Here is a 20282-nt window from a genome sequence, read left to right as displayed (position 1 = left end):
TAGGAGTCCGGAGATTGCTTAAGGTTGGTGATTTGGCAAACTATTATGAAGTAGTCAGCTGTTTGAGGTTGAGCCCTGGTGATAGTAGATTGATAAAAGCATTTTGTTTTCTTGAGCATCAAGCTATTCATATATAATTTGGGGGATGGTGAATGAATGGTGATAGCTCAGAATCGCTTTAAAGAAATTGATGTATACCGTTTCCCTTCGCAAAAAAAGTGAACGTGTATGTGAAACAACTGTAGTGAAAAAGGAACAAGTTACTTACCTGTAACTGTTATTCTCCAGCATGGGTCTGGCATGGATTCACATGCTCATGAATATTCCCCGTCGTCAGGCTGGGAATCCTCTGTAAAGAAAAAATCAGTTCCAGTTTCGTTTCTGAACTGTCTTTCTACTAATAACCAATCACTGGTCTCTGGCTCATACGTCATACTGTCCCCAGCCAATGACTGCCCTCTACCTAAGCCCTCCTCTGGCAGCCATCTTCAGATTTTTACTGCATGTTCAAGTGTTGGGAGTCCTCTTGCTGCTTAGCTCTCGAGGAACCGGAGGACCCCACGCCACTGTCGGCGCTCCCGTCGCAGCCGATGCCACCGCCGACGGAAAGGTCAGAAGACATCTCGCTAGCACTACACACCCTGTGCACAGAGATAAGGACAAGGTTGCCCTTACCTCCGGCGGACGATCCAGCAGCGCCTGGACCATCAGGGAGTCCTCCAGCCAAGCGTAGGCGAAGCCATCCGCCCCCACCCTTCCATCCTTCACCTCCATCCCCTCCGCAGAGGGATGAGACAGAGACAATGGGGACGGACGATGGCAGAGACGACGGAACAGATCTCCCATCGCCCCCATCGCCCCCTCCCGACGAAATTGGCTCATTTCATGCCATGATTGCCAGGGCTTCAGAGCTTTTCCAGCTATGCCCCGAAGAGCAGAAAAAAGGAGGGATTCCTTTATCAACAACGAGATCCCAAGAGGAAGACTGTACTCTGTCCCTCTGTTGGACGACATCTGGGACGAATGTTAGGGAGAATTCTCTGTTTAGGCTGAATTTCCCTACCTAGTGAGTCCCCCAGCAGCTTTGCTGGATTTCTGGGGTTTCTTTTTTCTCCTGCCAAGAGTGAGACTCTTTTACCCTCACTCTTGGGCATGTTTGAAGTGTGTTTTCTTGGTTAAACCTTGTGTTGAATGGGCTATGGGGTCTTTTACTCCATAGGGCCTCATGTATTTTTGTGATGTGGGTTACACAGCACCCTCTGTGCAGTAACCCAGGGGTGTCCTAGGGACTCCCCAACATAGACTCCATACCCTGGGACTGACTACTGTCTCCCAGGGCATGTAAAGTCACCAAAGACTTTACTAGTCTTAAATCCTGAACAGAACCAGTACAAACCATCATATTGTGGACGTACTGGCTGGGGCAATTCGATTGCCCCAGGGTCTGTTAGTCGAAGGGGCACGTCTCCGTCCCCCCTGATCGAGTTTTGGCTGGTGGCAGTGGAAACTACTTTTTATATTCAACCGCGAATATTTTCCTATGGGATTTCCCATTGTTTTAGGCTAACACATTTAATTATTTATTTACGGTAGCCTCAAACATACCGCCGGTTTATATATTTATTATTATAACTCCGGTTGGGATTTTTTGCCAAAACTTGATTCTAAAATGGCGTTGGCGTTCGCCTCTGTAACTCTGACCCAAAGTGGAGCCCTTTGTTCCACTTTTGGCGGGCTTCTCCACAGAAGCCCTCCAAAGTGGTGCCACTCTGTCTGGGGTACTTAGGAGGGTTGGAGGGGGATTTAGGCACCCTGGACTGAGTTACCTTGGTAACTCAAGTCGCACTCCGTCCTGATTGGCCCAAGTGGTGAGCCGGCCGGCTCACCACTTAGCATGTTTGAGTGACAGCTAGGCTGGGTGAATGGGGGTTTGCTGCATAAAAGCAGGGCTTTGGGGACTGGAACTTCAGAAGTCGCCACAGGACCAAGAATCCGACGAGGGAAGAGCTGAGCCGACCTGCTACAACGACACCACCCGGTGGAGCCCTGCTGAACCGTCTCACCACTTTTCCCAACGACCGAGGAGAACTCTTAACGGAGTGGCTCCTTCCCTTGACTGGTGGGGACAACCAGTTTTCACCTTCTTTCCGCTTCTTCGAGGTATCTCGTGGCCGCCTTGCCCGTGCCAAGCACCCTGGCAACCGGAATACCACACTTTTACCACAACCGTGAAAGTCGGTACAACCCTTTAACCGGAGGACTCCGCGGCTGGTTTCTTCCCGGGCAGTGCAACGACCTTCTTCTTCTGCTCTTCAGCGAGAACTTCTTCTTCCCTGACCGACGTCGAGCCTTGCTGCCACTGCCTGGAACAACTGCCACCGCTGGAGGATCCTTCCCGTTTAAGGTACCGTGTTCCGCCTGGCTTCCCTTGCCACCGACTGTACGGGGTAGTTTTAGTCCCCGGCTTTCGAACCTGGGAGTGCCTGGGACACCCTGGCTAAACTTTCTAAGCCTCTCTAAACTCTTTCTGAACTCTTTTGCAAGACTCTGAATCCCTAATAACTGTGTGATCTTGGGCACATTTTCGCTCTGTCTGCTCTAAGAGTGGGCCCTGCCTAGTGACTTTTGCTCACCTGTGACTTTGTGCTTCTTTGAGCCTACTGAAAGTGTTCTTGACCTTAGAGTGGTGTGTTTATCCTAATTCTGCTCTTTTTCCCTCCCTTCTTTGAACCACTAGAGTGTCATCTAACGTTAAGCACTCACCTCTGTTTGAATTATGTGGTGTTAACCAAGAGTTGTCTAGTTAGGAATAAGGGTTGGGACTGCTTTCCATATAACTGTGTTTGAAGTGTTTTACGATATATTGCTAGAGTGTTTTCAACTTATGTGTTCTTAAAATAAATAACTATATACTTTTGAAACCAAGCTCTGGTCAGTGTTTGCTTGTACTATTGTGTTTGAGTACCTATTGTGTATACTTTGCATACTGCCTAACTCTTCTTGAGGGAAGTCGGACTGCTCAGCCACAGCTACCAGGTAAATCTGGGTGGTGCAGACTGCTACCAAGTGGGTTTACTGCTATACCTGTAGTCTTAAATCTTTTGCAGTGTTCCCTAAGGGAACTGCACAGGTTTCTGCCTAACAACGAAGGATTGTCCCTTCTGAAGAACCCATCCACGGCCCCTGCAAAGAGAGACCGGTACGAGAAGAAGTACCGGGTCCCAGACTCAGCACCTATGTGCCTCAGGGCGCAACCGTCCCCGGACTCAATGGTCTCTGCAGCGGCCAAGAAGAAATCGGCATGGGTGACGGCATCAACTTCCACTTCCCTGCCGGATGGCGAGGGGAAGAAGCTGGACGCCATGGGACGTCGGGTCATCTCGACGACCATCAAGGCGGCCAACGCTCTCGCTATCGTGGCCCGCTACGATAGGGAGCTGTGGTTTAAAATCGCCCCCCTCCTGGACTTTCTTCCAGACGACAAGATGGCGGAAGCCCTTGAAATCTTGCAAGAGGGCGAGGTGGCTTCGTACCATGCCATCACGTTAGCCACGGACATCGCCGACACCGGCTCTTGCCAGATGGCCAACAGCATTTGCCTTCACGGCGAGGTTGGCCTAGGGCCACCGACTTCCATCAGGACGTACAGACCAGGGTACTGGACATGCCCTTCGACGGGAACAACCTGTTCGGCAAGTCAGTGGACGAGTCACTGCAGGCCATCAAAGCAGACACCGAGACGGCATGTGCCTTGGGCACACCATCAGCGATGGCCGTCCTTTCAGACCTCCAGAGGCAATTCTCAAGGTGCCTCCAAAGGATTTGGTGGCAGCTCTTTGTCGTACTGTCAGGCGGCCCGTTCTTCATTGCAGGAACCCTACAGAGGCCGCAGCAAGGCCGGTGGACATCGTCGTTGCCGCCAAGGGGCCCAAGGCGGTAAGGCCTCGGCAAAGCAGGACTGAACCGGCCGTGATGTCGGGCCCCCACCCGAGCACCCTGGTCGGAGGCCGACTGGCGAACTTCGTCGGTGTGTGGAAATCCATCTCCACTGACCGTTGGGTGCTGGATGCCCTGGCCCACGGACACACTCTGGAGTTCCAAAGGAAGTGTCACTGTTTTCCACTTGTGGTCCGGAATGAAAACCACATTCCACAGCTACTTCTGGAGGTACGAGTGATGCTGGAAAAGGGTGCAATAGAGCTAGTCCCGAAGAGGCTGCGGGGCTCCGGAGTGTACTTGCGGTACTTCCTCGTCCGAAAGAAGACCGGCAGCTGGCTGCCCATCTTAGACCTCTGCTGCCTCAACAAATACATCAAATCCCAGAAATCTTGGATGGTCACTCTTCAGCACGTGCTGGGACAGCTGGAAGAAGGGGACTTCCTGTTGTCACTGGACCTAGAGGATGCATACTTCCACATCCCCATACACAAGGGACATCAAACGTTTCTGCGCTTCGTGGTCAAAGGGCGGCACTATCGGTTCAAGGCACTGCCCTTCAGTTTGAAGTCGGCACCAAGGGTCTTTACCAAGTGCCTGGCACCGGTGGTGGTGCGGCTGCGCCCGCAGGGGATCCACATCTACCCCTATCTGGATGATTGGCTCATCCGAGCGAAGTCAAGGGAACTCGCCGTTGATCACACAGCGAGGACCGTCCGCCTGCTCACGGAACTGGGGTTCTCGATAAACTATGCAAAGTCCTGCTTGGTGCCATCGCAGGACGCTTTGTTCCTGGGAGCCAGGCGCAACACAGTGACGCGGCTGGCTTCACTGTCGGAGGAAAAGATAAAAGCCATCCTGGGTAAGGTACAATGGCTGTTGACCATGGAAGTTGTCAGGGTGAGGTCCATCAAGTCCCTGCTCGGCATGATGTCGTCATGCATCTTAGTAATTCGGCTGTGCAGGTGCGGCCGCTGCAGGAGTTCCTTGATGCCCGTTGGATACAAGTGGCAGGAAGCTTCAAAGACAAGATTGCCCTCAACGAGACTTTCCGTCAAGCAATCTGGTGGTGGGGCACCTGCGCGCATCTCACGGCGGGCATGGACTTCCAGACTCCAGCGCATTAGGAAACGGTGATGACAGACGCCTCCTTGGAGGGATGGGGCACGCACACCGGAGATCTCCACGCAAGAGGCCTTTGGCTCCTGGAGGAGAGGTCGCTGCACATCAACGTCCTGGAGCTCCGGCCTGTTTTCTGGGCCCTCAGGTCCTTCCTTCCGTCCCTCAAGGGCAAGGTGGTACGGGTCTTCACCGACAACACCACCACAATGTTCTACAACCGGAAGCAGGGGTGCACCAGATCCACGGCTCTGTCCAAGGAAGCGCAGGATCTGTGGCACTGGGCCATCGCCCAAGGGATGTTCCTGGTACCCTTTCACCTGGCAGGAGTGAAGGAACACTGTCGCCGACTCGCTCAGAAGGGAGCTGCGCTCTTGCCACGAGTGGGAGCTTTGGCAGGATCACGTGGATCTACTATTCCGAAGATGGGGCAATCCCCAGATCAATCTTTTCACAACAGCGACAAACACCAAGTGCCGGAGGTTCGCCAGCAGGTTTCCTCAGCCGGGGAGCATGGGGGATGCATTCTCCTTCCCCTGGGACAGCCTGTTCCTCTATGGGTTCCCACCGTTGCGTTTGCTTCTGAGACTCCTCAGTCAACTCAGATGGTCCCGGTGCTGGATGATCCTCGTCGCACCGGCGTGGCCGAGGCAGATATGGTACCCGGACCTTCTGTACATGTCAGTGTGCCCTCCAGTCAAATTTCCGGCGGATGCGGATCTTCTCGCCAGGGATGGGGGCACGATCCTGCACCACGACCCAGGATCGCTGAACCTGCAGGCCTGGCTCCTGCAGCACTAGAGTTCGGAGACTACGATATCCCGGCGAACTGCAAGGAGGTACTTGCCAAGGCCAGGGCTTCCTCGACTCTTAAGTGCTATGGACATAAATGGAAGAGGTTCTCTGTCTGGTGCCGTGCACAGAAGATCAATCCTCTGCGGATTACGGTCCGTCACGTGCTGCCGTACTTGCTGTCGCTGGCCAAGGCGGGGCTGGCGCATGCCTCCATCAAAATTCATCTGGCGGCTATCTCCCGCTACACCAGAACTCTGGGGCGGTCGTCGCTGTGGTCTCACCGCCTGGTGAAGGAGTTCATGAAAGGACTGTTCCGCTTGTTCTTGCCGGTGAAGGCTCCAGCCCCGGCATGGGAGCGCAACATGGTGCTGACCAGGCACATGGGTCCACCATTCGAGCCTTTGCATTCGGCGCCGCTGAAATTCATGTCGTGGAAGATGGCGTTTCTTGTGGCCATCCCCTCCGCACGACGAGTGGGAGAGATCCAGGCCCTCTCCTGTAAGCCTCTGTAACTGACATTCCACCAGACAAGCGTAGTGCTGAGGACGCAGCCCTCCTTCATGCCCAAGGTGCCGTCGGACTTCCATCTCAACAAGCCCTTGGTGTTGCTTGTTTTCTTCCCGTCGCCTTCGTCGCCGGCTGAAAGGACTTTGCACTCGCTGGATGTGGCTAGAACGCTGAAGTTCAATGTGGACTGCACGATGAGTTTTCGGAAGACATCACAGCTGTTTGTGAACTTTGACCCTGTGAACCAAGGGAAGGCACTCTCCAAGGCTTCCATTTCCAGATGGCTTTCCGGCTGCATCATGCACTGTCACCGGTTGGCAAACCGACCGTTGCCCGGCTGTCCGAGAGCCCATTCGACCAGAGCGACCGCTGCTACTACGGCGTTCCTGTCTTGCGTGCCCCTGCTGGACATCTGCAGGGCAGCTACGTACAGGTCGACGCACACCTTCATGAAATTCTACTGCGTCAACCGGGATTCCAGGGAGGAGTGCAGAGTCGGCCAAGCAGTGCTGCGCAACCTGTTCGCTTGAAAGTGAGCCTGGTGAGGAGGTAAGAGATGCTTAATGTTGAGTTGTTGAAATGCTTAATGTTGAGCCTTGCCACCTCCCGTGGTTGTGCATGTGCGTACTGCTATGTATTCTTGTATTCACGAGCATGTGAATCCGTGCCAGACCCATGCTGGAGAAGGAACAAGTTACTTACCTGTAACTGTTGTTCTCCAGCATGGGTCTGGCATGGATTCACATGCGGACCCTCCCTCCAACCCCTCTGCGGCTCTTCTCTTGGTCCTACAGTCACTTTACGTGCTACCCAATCTGAAGATGGCTGCCAGAGGAGGGGCTTAGGTAGAGGGCAGTCATTGGCTGGGGGCACAATGACACAGAGACCAGTGATTGCTTATTAGTAGAAAGACAGTTCAGAAACGAAACTGAAACTGATTTTTTTCTTTACCGAGGATTCCCAGCCTGACGACGGGGAATATTCATGAGCATGTGAATCCATGCCAGACCCATGCTAGAGAACAACAATTACAGGTAAGTAACTTGTTCCTTTTTCACTAGTTGTTTCACATACACGTGCACTTTTTTTGCGAAGGGAAACGGTATACATCCATTTCTTTAAAGCGATTCTGAGCTATCACCATTCGATCACCATTCTCCCAATGATCTAGCTTGATGCTCAAGACAAAAAAAAATGCTTTTATCAATCTACTATCATCAAAGCTCAAACCCAAACAGCTGAATACTTCCTAATAGTTTGCCAAATCACCAACCTTTTGCAATCTCCGGACTCCTAGCCAAGACTGGGCTGACCATACATACTCAAACAAAGAAAATCCAGAGCACTATAGAACATTTAAACCTTACCCTTTCGACAACCCCACTGCTCAACCCGAGCATCAGTCCACCTGCATTCAAAGCCTTCACACCTACATAAGCATGGGAAATATGAAAGATAATAATGAACCTGAAGGCACTGTCCACTCAAGCCAACCCTGGCCCAGTCCCCATAATCAAAGAAAATAGACCCCTACTAGCCCCCACATAGCACAACTCTATCATGCCTCATTCTCAACTGGCTCGCATGCCACAGAGCTAAAAAAAAAAACAATATTTGGATCACTCCTGAAAAAAGAGCCCAGACAAATAGATCTCTAATCTACCATTCATAGCAAAAACTGGAGAAACTAGTATCCACCTCCTCCACAACAATCAATCTGGTTTCAGACCCCACAAAGGTGCTGAAAACAACACTTCTATACATGAGAGAACGCATCCTGCTTGTATGAGATAACAACCCTCCTGCCTATCTGATCCTTCTAGGCTTCTCTTACCATTTGACACTGTCCATCAACTGCACTTCTTCAACACCTGCATTTCCACATGGGCATAAATGACTCTGCCGTAAAATGGTTTGAGTCTTTTCTCCAAAACCACACCACTGCAGTAAAAGTCAGAGATTACTCTCAATCCCAAAGGAAGTTACTCAAGGAGTGCCTAAGGGATCCACCTTAACCACATTGCTCTTCAATGCCTATATGAAGCCCCTCACATATATTATAGAACAATTCACACCCATATTTCAAGAATACACAGACAACACAAAACTTGTCCTCTCCATTTCATCAAACATTGAATCCAACTCCATTAGTCAATGATTTACAGCTAGGCAAAAATAGATGTCCCAAAACAACTTCTACCTCAACTTCTACCTCAACCCGAGCAAGACAGAGTTCATGGTCCTTGGCACCCAGCACACTCACCTCCTCTCTTTTTATATTGCCCACTGAACTAGGAATGCCCCTTTGCGCACTTCAGAAGCACAGATCCTGGGAATCCTAATGAACACTGATCTATCCCTTAAACCACATATATGAAAGACCTCACCAAAAAATAAAACCTAAGCATTCTCAGAAAGATGCCCCCTTCTTGGATCTTAAGCAAAGGATCATCATCTACAATACCCTAATACTTTCCAAACTAGAATACTGTGATTCTCTCTATACAAGTCTGTGTTCAGAAAACCTAAAATTACTCAAACTTATCCAAAATAAAACTGCAAGATGCTTACTAAATCTCAAGCCTTATGACCATATCAACTAAAATAGAACTCAAAATCCTAAACACTACCCACAAAACCAATGATCCCTATGGTCATCCAATAAGAAGGCTAAACAAACACCTCTCAAATTCTGGTGCAAAAAAAAGGAGGCAAATCATTCTCTTCTCTAACCCCCACCCTATGGACCAAACAAGACTACATCTCACAAGAACCGACATTCAACACCTTAAAAACAAAACTACCCCACGATGGGTACACTGCCAACACACACCTAAACATACCACCTGCTTCAGCCTTCATGCACTTAACTCTTCAATAGATTGACTCCTCATTTTCAACTACATAAGCCCTGAGACGCATCAGCTGCCCCTTTCTACGCCCTCCTCCTTCCACCTTGGTTAAGACCTTCCCTACCACACCTTCCCTCCTTCCATCTCCTTTTTACCACAATAGCACTTACATAGTAATCACTTTCAGACCCCATAGCACATTTATCTCTACAGTATACTGCACTTACTTTCATTCCAATCCTAGCCTCCGTTCATTGTTACACTCCCTGCCCACCCATTTCCCCACTCCCCTCTCTTGCAATTCTGGAACATACTCTCTTTTGCCTTGATAGTATTTGCTTATACTAACCCTAATTAAATGTCAATGGTCTGTACATGCTTTTACATCCTGGCAGCAACCAGATTATGTTGGCGCCTTAAAGCACTTGTTCGGTCTGGCTCCTGTGTAAAAGACACCAATAAAATAAACATCAATACAAAGTTCTTCACAGGTACAAGTTTGTCCATTGCATTAACCCTTCATACGTTCTGAAGGTGCTCTCTGAACCCAGAAATATGTCTTCAAACCTTTTTTATGCAGAAAGGACCTTACACAATCTAGAGTGTCGCATGGCCCAAATGTTTTTTCTGAGTAGGACTAAAGTAGTGTTATTCTGATAAGATGTATGTAACATATGGATGCTGTAAGGAAGAAAGTCACCTTTTGCTCATTTTTGTAAATCCTCTCCACGTGTTGCTTGTTCTTTGGGATACACTTACCATTTATCCCAATGGAGCTCACTGGCTATGTGGCATATTTTTTGGTGGCCTTTTGTGGACACTCCTGGCCTTCAAAAGTAAAAGATGCATTTTAGTCGCTTTGGGGCAATATTCTGAACAAAGCACGGGTCCTGGTTGGTAGCAGTGAGCATGCAGTGTTGGCCAGCAAAAGAGGAACAATAGGACCTATTGAGATACTTAAAGCAGCACGTCACATAGGGTGACCTTTGCAGCTCTGTACATCTTAAAAACTGTTGAAGTGGCCATTTATTCAATTATCCGCAACCATGTTTCCTAAATGAATTACTTAGGTCTATTCTCTGTTCTCTTGTTGGTTCATTTGATAGGTTTTCTGTGTCTCCTTTTCTTTCTTAAGCTTGTATCATGTAGATTGTTCTGGGTGAGCCTTTTCCCATCTTTTCTTGGAGTACTACCACCATTTTGGGGAAATCTACATTGTTGTTAGTTGTTGCTCCTTTTGATGGCCGAAGATGGACCGTAATTCAAGGGGTGAGCATTGAACAGTAGAAATTCACATGCGTTGTTAGGCGTGATGGGGTAAGGAGGCTGACAAGATGGTATTATTTTGGCTATAGACTTTCATTCAAATAAAGAAAAGAACCAGTCTGTCGCTATTTCTAGAGGGGGTTTCCCTTCCTCAACACAGAATAACTTGGGTTCTCGTCAGGATGTAAGTCAAAAGAAACTGATATACCATCCCCTGTCCAAACCAACTACTCTATCCCTACCACTAACAAACCAAGAAAATGAACTTCTGATCCAAGCCACCACGAAAATGGCTTCCTTCTCCTGGTAAAAGAATCCAGTGTTAGTCTGAATTAATCACAGTCACTTGCAATATGATCCGATTTACCAAATTTGCTTAGAGCAGGAGAATGACTCACTTCTTCTGGTCTATCTGGAAGAGCTCTGGAGACTGTCCATTGATAGTCCTTATAGTCCTTTGGGCAAATCTTTAGAAGTCTCTTTACTTCCTCACAAGAGTTTGTGAACAACACAGTTAAGACTATCAACTCTTCTTATTGCTGGAGCTTTGTCAGGACTTTTTATATCTTGACTATTAGGGAGATTACTCCCTGACAGTTCTTGGTCCTTTTGGTATCTTTCACATAAGTTTGGTTTCCCACTGTGACTAGGAAGTTCACTCCCGAAACACTCTTGAGATGTATGGTTTCTTGTGTCACCACTGTGATGAGGGAGATCACTCCCAATGAATATTTTATTCTTTGGGCTCCCTAGACCCCACCTGGCTTTCCCGCAACTCCCATTACCTGTATCTTCACACGGGAGAGCTACCGGTTCTTGCGGGGGCCTCCGGTCGCTGTTGGTTCTGCCCGCGCTCAGCGTGTCTTCCTCTGCTGAGCTGTTGCTGCAGCGGTCTCTGCGTGTTTTTTTTCTCCAAATATGGTTAATTAGCAAAGTGGTTCTGTTACAACATATCAAGTCAGTATCAAGCATATTAATACACCAAATCACCCTGTAGGATTTTAAACATTTTAACCCTTACCCCCAACAATGAGAATTAACTCTCCTACCCCTTGCCACCCCCCCACACTGTTAGTCTTTTGTGGCTCGAGGACTACCACACCGAAAGTCTCTTGGGGCAAATGTTCATGTTGAGCCGGGAACATCCCATGAGTCACTGTTTCCAGCAACAGGTCCAAATCGGGGCACGTATATCCCCTTCTTCCCTCCTCACCCCGTCATTGGCATGGTTTTGCCAAAACCTCTTTGCAAACCGGGCGAGAGCTCCGTCGTTGCCACTCTCACCCTGTCCCCTCCGTCCCCTGCATCTCCATCCCCTTGCAGTCTCTCCGGATCATAGTAGCCAGAAACATGGCCCACTCTGTGGCACGTGTTGAGGTTTTGTCGTGCAACCGCTTGGTTAAGTCTTCCGTTCTGTATAGATCCAGTGCTTTATGTGCCCATTCTTTCTCGGACGGGAGATTCTCCCTCTTCCAACCTCCTGCCAGGCATGCTCTTGCTGCCAGGAGGAGATAGTGCGGCATGTGCGGGAGTTTTAGCCATTCTCCTTCCACTATTTGCATGCCGAACAGCGCCAGTACGGGCTCTACCTCCCTCTCGATGTCCTCCAGTCCCTTGATCCACCCCAGGACTTCCTTCCAATACTGTTGCGTCTTCCCACAGCTCCACCACATGTGCCAATAATCATCCGTCTGTCCACATTTCCTCCAACAGTGAGGATCTGCTCCTGGGAACATTTTGGGCAGCCTCGCAGGGTCCCACTGCCATATATATAACAGCTTCAAGCCGTGTTGCTTATACTGGCATGCCACTGACGTACGGTGGGCACTGATGCATAGTTTTTCCCATTGCGCAGATTGCATTTCTAACCCCAAATCTCTGTTCCATTTCTGCTTAGTCCCGCTAATATCATCCCCTTTCGCTTCTAACAGCGCCTGGTACAGCCTGGATATGACACCCCTGGTGCCCTTCTCTGAATGCAGCCGTTTTTCTGTCCGGGTTAGGTCTCTTTGTAGTTCCTTCTTCCAGTCTTCCAACATTAGTACCCCCTTGAGTTGTAGGTACTTAAAGACAGATATGTTCCCTATCCCCAGTGTTTCTTGTAAATCAGTTAACTTTATGAACCTGTCTTTCTTCAAAATCTGCCCCACTCTTTCGAGTCCTGCCTCGAACCAGTCCTGAAATCTCCCATGATCCGGGATACGTTCCTGTATCGGGGGGGGGCATATATGGCTCAAGGGTGATGGCCAGGTGGTGACACCAACCATTTCCCTCTTAACTCTCCAAACCTCCAGAGGGGACCCAGGATTTTATGTGTGTACGCCATTCGGAGCCGCAGACGCTGGTGCCCAGAGCCATTCTCCCAGAGTTACGGGCCTGAAAATGAAGTTTTCTATCCCCACCTATTGCCTGCCTCTTTCCACACGTAGGTGAGGTATAAGGGCTCTCAATTGGGACACTTTGTAGTAGGTTTGCATCTCAGGTAGTCCCACCCCATCTTTTTCTTTCAGCTGTACTATGATATGATATGATAAGGCATTTGTAACGCGCCTATACACAAGTGCAGTTTATACGCCACCCTTTGCTTTTTCCCGTGCCAGAGGAATCTCAGTATCCTTTTTTTAATCTCTGAGAAGTGTAATACCGGGAGTTCTATCGGGAGTGCCTGGTAGAGGTATAGCACTTTGAGGAGGAGCATCATTTTGATCGCGTTCACCCTTCCGAGCCAGGAGACTGTCAATTTCGACCAGGCCTCCAAGTCTCTGAACACTCGGTGTAGCAGTGGGGGGAAGTTGCATTTGTATAATTTATTCAAATTCCTCTGAATCCTCACCCCTATGTCGCTCCTCTCTTCAGGGATCTCTAGGTCAACCCACCTATCTAGGTAAATCCTCTGTGGCCCCATGGAGTGGGAGGAGGGTTGATTTATTGACGTTGACCTTGAAGCATGACACCTCCCCGTATTCCTCCAAGACCCTAAGCACCCTTTATATCAATTCCGTTGTGTCCAAGAGGTATAGCAATATGTCGTTGGCATACATGCTTAACTTGTGTGTCTGTGCTCCTACTTGTATCCCCTTTATCTGACCGTCATTTCATATCCTTTCCCCTAACGGATCCATCATCAGGGAAAACGGGGGTCAGAGAGAGTATCCCTGCCTAGTGGTCCTGCTGAGCTTGAACTCCCTGGAGTGTGCTCCATTCACCACCACACTCACCAATGGATAAGAGTAGATTGCTCCTAATGCCTGTCACATTCTTTCCCCCACTCCCAATTTATGTTGTATTGCGAAGAGGAAACCCCATTCCACCCCGTCGAAAGCCTTTTTCGGCATCCAGGCTAAGTAAGGCCTGATCCCCAGTGTTACACTCTGTGTGTTCTATGAGGTCAAGTGTCTTTCTAACTGCGTCCGGGCCTTGTCTCTGCATGTTTTATGGACCAAACGGTGCAGCTCTGAGAGGCCAAGCCACCGCTGGATTCTTGCTGCTTATGCAGCGAGCTGGGATCCTTCCGGCTCACGTAATTTCTTTCTCCATCTTCAGAGATCAGCTGTCTCTCGATGCTTCGGACAGCATGGGATTGAATTACCCGGACCTTGCAAGATGGACTCCAGCTTCTCTTGCTGCTTCTCCTGCTCCTGAACAGCCTTAGTCATTCCTTGGTCTTTACTTGATACTGCTGGCCAATCCTAGTGTAGCATCAATGTTTGTTGTCAAAACCTTAGAAGTTACTTTCATGCCTCCAGTTGGTCACTTCATCACAGTTCTTAGATAATCCTTTCTACTGTTGTGCTGTGTGTTTTTTTTGTTTCTTCTTTGTCTCAGCCCTAACTGGTCTTGCAGATGCAATAGTAGAGACTTCACAATAAGACCCAGTAGTAGTTTCAGGTTGTGAGGGATAAGGAGTCAACAGAACCATGGCTTTTGGGAACAAAGTGTAAAGCGTTTAGGGAGGTCTTTCACATGACGGCAGTCCTTATCCCCATGAAGGGAGTCTCTCCCTCTGATGTCCTCCCGCTTTTTACCATTCCCACAGGGACTATTGGGCAGCAGCGTCACCTCCTAAACCTCATAGGGCTCTCCTCTGGGGAGAAATGGCAAGATCCTCTGAATCGTCACAGTTGTTAGAAAAAGGCAGAGTAGGATGTGTTATCTTAAAACAAGGTTGTAATTGGTAAACTTTCCATTTGTTGTACAATTCTGTTCTCTGGACCAATGTTTATCATTTTAATACCAACTAAAATCAGGCTATTCAGCAAGTTCTGTATAGACCTCTATTTCATCCATCTCTTATTGAGAAAAATCACAACGCAAAGAGGCAGGTTATACGTAGATGAGAAAAGAGTGCGACAGAATGCCCTTCAACCACCCCTTTTAATAATGTTTCTGTTTTTTTGCAGAGAGAGCGCTCTTCAGTCTTGAGTGTGCGTTTCACCCTGTGTTCAGTCTCACCAGTGGAGCTTGCCGTTTGGATTATCGCAGGACGGAAAACAGGTTAGCTCCCAATTTAACTTTCATCCTAGCACTCTACCTGTATTTGCAAAATATTACTTTGAAATGTCTTCTCTGTGACTAAACCTACACTTACATAATGTTCTTTCTTAAACCTTTACACGGAAAACACATAAGTTGTATCTATACACCACTTTGTGCCATTTAAGTTAGAAAATGCACTTATTAGAGCAACACTATGAATATATGGAAATCTAACGGATTATGCACAAACAAAAAGAAATCATTGTAATTTTTTTCAGGACACCATATTTTTTGCTGTGAGCAATTGTTTTGGTACTGAGAAACTATTTTAAACAAATAAAAGTATCCAGTGAGTGAAGTAGTTAAGTAGCACCTGTTGCAGTAATTTTAGCCATTTGAGAAGGAAGAGAGTTTGGTAGCCCTTGCTGTGCTAAGAGGCAGGATTACTGAAAGAGAAAGTATGTAAGGAGTACATTAAAATTACATGTGACCTTTTGCTGCAGTTGTTGTTGGTCATGATTGAAGTGATTTCGCTACCTGAAATGTATAAAGTGAAAGCACAGCTTATAATGTGGGGCAGTCAAATGAGCCACCATTGTTTCCTTTTGGACTGAATTAGGGTTGACATTCAAGGAATTTGGGGTACTCGGGTTTTTTCAGTCATGGCAATGTGCGAAGATCGACAGGCTGTTGAATGAACACATTGTCACTTTCTTTCTGCTTTTTTTTATTAGCAGATTGTGAGCCACAGACTTCCAAAGTGAAGAGGAAACGGTCACAAGCACGTGTCTATTAACTAGTGAGCTTATGCCCAGTGTTTGTAACCATTATTACCCAGAAAGAAATCTCTAAACCAAATTCCTTTTACTGTAGTAATTAAAATAGTTCCATACATATAAAAAATTCATCAAAAAATATGATCATTAACAGAATATGTGCATTTGTGGCAAAAACTAGACCTCGAAAGCTGGAATTACTGGAGAGGAAATTTAGATCTGCAATAGAGGAAGGAATGTACATCGGTGTTTACATTTGACTAATGGTTTCCATTTCCTAAATTGTGAACTCCTACAGTCGATGAGGCATTCCAGGCCCACCCAATCTCCTAATTTCCTGTTGGCTTTGAACCACAGGGTGACAGTCTCTAGTGTCATAAAAAGGGGAGGAACAGAACACCATGAGATGAGAGTGTGAGGTTTACACAAGGTTTATCAATATCATTTATCACTCACGTTGGCTCTAGTTACATTTCTGATGATAACCTTTGCTAGTATTGAAAGGGTAATGGGTCTGGCTCAACTACAGGTGCAAGATGGCACCTAACAAGCATACATTATGTTTTCTTTTCTTTTATTATTTTCGTTGTATTGTTTTTTTTTGTGTTTTCTCGTGGGTAGCCCATTATCTAGAAATATTGCTACGTGATGCAAATGTTGCAAAGAAGCATTGAAATATCATGCTACTTTTAATGAAATTTGTCAGAATCGGGAATTGCCACCCCCTGTGGCTCCTCACCTGAATCCTTAGAGGAATCTTCCTGGGGGATGTCTTGCGTCTTCTCCTCCTGTCCTTCTTGGTCTCTTCTGGTTCTTTGTCTGTTTTAGATCCCTTTTTTCCCTTCTTGCGCTCGTAGAGATAAGGATGGTCTCCACTTGAGGCCACCTTGACTGTGGTGTGAACAGGCAGTCAGGGGAACCCAGGGGAGCCAGTCCCTTGTTCACAGGGAAAAAGCCGATTAAGGCAGAAACAACCCTGGTAGATCGTAGGTTTAGAAAGCTGAGAAATGCCAAATGTGGAGGAGGCTGATGAATAGTGAATACCTCTGAAGGCCGGTACACAAGTCGAAAGGAAAGGAGTCCAATGTGTCCTGGAGAACTGAGATGTATGAAGAAATCCTCGTAGATGTCAGTTGAAAGGATGAAAATAGCCTACAGTAGGGGAAAAGGAGGAGTGAATTGAGGAGCAGCCAACCAGAACAATACAGGTCAGGATGCCCTGGGAGGAATGATACTGGTAAGAGTAGGAAGTAAGTATAGAATGAGAGAGGGAGCGAAAGGGAGAGAGAGAATATAAGGGTAAGCACGAGGTAGAAGAACTGTGTGAGTGCGGACAAGCGAGAGAGATAGAACAGAGTTCTGGTAAGCGAGAGTGAGACTGGGCGATCGAGAGAAAGAGAGAGCGAGAGGTACAGGGTGAGCGAAGAGCGAAGCAGGGCGAGTGAGAGAGAGGGTGACAGCGAGAGCGAGAGGTACAAAGAGAGCGAAAGAACGAGACAGTGAGATACGAAGGATAAAAGGCAAAATAAACGAACCAGTGGTCCGCGAACTCAAGGGAACAAACTGAAAATGAAAGGGCAAGAAAGCAATAGAACGAGAGCGAAGCCGGTTCTGGGAAAACCGGAAGAGAGAGTGCGAGACAGGAGTGTAGGGATCCGGAGACAGAAGCACAGAAAACTGCAGCAGACAGGCTGAAAAACAACGAAGGAAAAGTCCAAAGGGACAGAACTCGAGGAGAGGGCACTGCAAACGGAGTAAGCGAAAGGCTGACTATGCAAGTTGCAATGCAAGGCATTGTGGGCGTGGCCTCCTTAAAAAGGAACAAGAACAAAAACAAAAAAGACTAGAGCGGTAAAGGAACCTGCGAGGTGTCTATGAAAGCCTCCATCTTTTCCACAGTGCTCAGGGTCGCGTTGTGACAAAATTTGATGATGTGAAGATTTTAATATGAGATAATGTAAAAGTACTTTGTGTACTAAACACATTTTTTAAAATAAAAATGTCAAAAAATTAAATAACAAAATTAGATGCTCACCGGGGGATAAATGGTCCAATACAAATGTAATGAGTCCTTAAAACCTTTGTTGTCCCTACCTTGTCCCGTCTGTAGGCAAATGGTTGGCCTGGATGCCCCGACAGTAAGGGAGATCCCCGAAACACGTTCTTCTGATGTCCCTTCTCTGCTCTTGTAGATTCAGAAACGAGCTGAGCAATACCCATGGCCACTTGAGATTTTCTGTAACAATAGGAGGTGGTAGCATTCTTCAATCAAGAGAAAAAGGTCGGGCTTGGTGAAATGATACAATGTATTCCTTGCTTTGGAAGGTCCTGAGTCTAAAGGTCTCGGCTGTAGTCTAGAAAGCAAGGTTCTTGGTTGATTCCCAGGACAATGTCCAGCGTAGTTACTCTGTCTCAATGGTCCAGTGCACGTCTTACCTTCCGTGGGTCCTGGAACCTGGTTATAGCTTTTTGTTGGTGCTGGGGCCTGTCACCTCCTGGGAAGTTGGGATGCTCCCGATGATCATTGGACCCTTCATGTAGTCTGAGGTTGGATGGGCTTTGCAGTGGTTGGGCAGGTGGGTAGTTCTCCCCCCTCTCTGAGGGGTCTCTGGTGCTTTGTTGTTCCACTTACGACTAGTTGTGTAGGTTTTACAGTCTCCCAGAGATGACTTGATTAGAATGTATATGCCCTCTACCTAGGTTGAAACTCTCTGAACTTGGTGAAAGAGCACCCCATCCGCTCTTCTCAATTTAAGGGATAAATATCACCCTTGACTCCCTTTGACCACTCTATAAATATCTTGTCTTGCATATGCCAGCTCCTTTGGCGGGTTTTCCGCAGGCTGATTTCTCTTACACAGAGTCCCAAACTGATTACTCTTTCAGGGTATGCACTGTAACCTGTCCTTTCTGAGAACTGGCTTTGTCCCAGGTAACTCTCCTGGTCTAAGTTCAACAGTTCTTTGCCTCTGGCACTTGCTCCTCTGTTTCCTCCTCTTTGCTCTTTGTCACCCTTTTTCTTCTGCTCTTACTCTTCTTGTTCCTTCTGTTCCTAGCTTACTCTCTCCTCAATTGAATCTCGTCTTCTCCCCACAAAGCTAGTATAGAGTTCCAGCTTCTTTTATATTGTGTCATACATTTACATTGTGAAGACAGTAATGGATGCGGTTAGAGATAGTATAGTGTTAGGTTTGGGGTCAAGGGTGAGAGGGGGAAGAATATGGGGTAGAAAAGAAGGGGGATTACAGGGTATCTCCCCCCGCAATGACAAAATAAATGTCTGCCGAAGTGAATGTAGACAAAGCAAAGACATACATCCGGCCCTCCCTCCCCCTGATACAGTTAGGGCAATTACACAAGAATATAATATGTAGATCAATAGCAGTCTCAATAGATCTATTTACTTTCCAGTAGGTTGAGGACTCCTAATCTTATAAAACAGGATAGGCTGTGAAAATCCAGTTTCATATAATGTAAGTTCTGGGTCCATACTCAAGTCATGTATTTGTTTCTCTCACACCAGCAATCATTTCTTTCATAGCTAAAATCTACCAAACCTTTTTCATCTACATATCAGTAGACCAAATTATGCTCTGTCTGGAGTGTGCCAGGATAGATAATTAGTCTGCCATAAGTAAATGTGCTAATAGACAGAGAAACCCCATCCCACTGGAACTCCAACTCTTATCTTTCAAATGTAGAATATAAAAGAATGGTTGAAGCGGTATATCAAGCCCAATTTTCTCCTGGAGTCTGGATCGTATCTCAAGCCAAAACCTTTTAAGGATAGGCAGTTCCAGACCAAATGGAGTCGGGTACCCCTGTGTAAGCACTCACCAGCACTAATCAAATATAGTGGAATCAAGAGCATGTCGTTTATCAGGTGTACATACTGTGAGGATCTTTGAATAGGTTCTGCTAATTGTGTGCAAAAATATGATTTTTCCAAATACTTGAAGATTTCTTCAAAGAGCATATATTCCAGTGCCTTGCTCAAGTCCTTTTCCTTGACTTTGCAGTAAGTTCTAGCCTCTATATTTACCCCATTTTTCATTAGCAAGTATAATCTGGATGCAAGTGCTTTGGTGGAAGTGGATGACTGAAACAAGACCTCCAGTGGTGTGACTGCTCTTGACAGTGCATCTTTAAATTGAAGGTTAAGGAGCCAGTGGCACACCTGATAATACCGGAACCGGTCTCCTTCTGTCAGGCCATAATCCCCATTGCAACTCTCAAAGTATTTATTCTTTCCTCCCGTCAAGAAATCGTTGGCTTTCCTGCAACCCTTTGATGGCCACTCCAAAGTAGAAAAATCGCTATTTGCTATAAAAGGTGTGTAGGCTGAGGGAAAAGTTTGCCGCCCACCCCTTCCATTTCCCACACAATCCCAGGTCTCCAGACTTGATTTGGTGACAAAGCTGCAACATAATCCTTGAGCTGTCGCCTTTTTTGTCAAGCAATGTTAAGCCCATATTTCTTTACACCCTACAGACTGTTTTGTAGAAAGCCACTTTTTTCAGTGCATCTTTGTACCCACTCTATCATTAGTCTATCT

General features: G+C 47.3%; 1 protein-coding gene across 1 annotated transcript in view; it reads left to right on the top strand.

Annotated features, from left to right (window-relative positions):
• The window catches only part of TCF25 (transcription factor 25), a 1148081-nt gene that overhangs the window by 391273 nt on the left and 736526 nt on the right, over window positions 1–20282 (top strand). The window contains exon 9 of the mRNA XM_069635563.1: window positions 14876–14969. Coding sequence (XP_069491664.1) covers window positions 14876–14969 — 94 coding nt within the window. The remainder of the gene's footprint in view (window positions 1–14875; window positions 14970–20282) is intronic.

This window comes from Ambystoma mexicanum, chromosome 1q (assembly GCF_040938575.1).
Source record: "Ambystoma mexicanum isolate Mex_15411 chromosome 1q, UKY_AmexF1_1, whole genome shotgun sequence".
NCBI classification, from domain to species: Eukaryota; Metazoa; Chordata; class Amphibia; order Caudata; family Ambystomatidae; genus Ambystoma; species Ambystoma mexicanum.
This window is presented reverse-complemented; position numbering and strand designations above follow the sequence as displayed.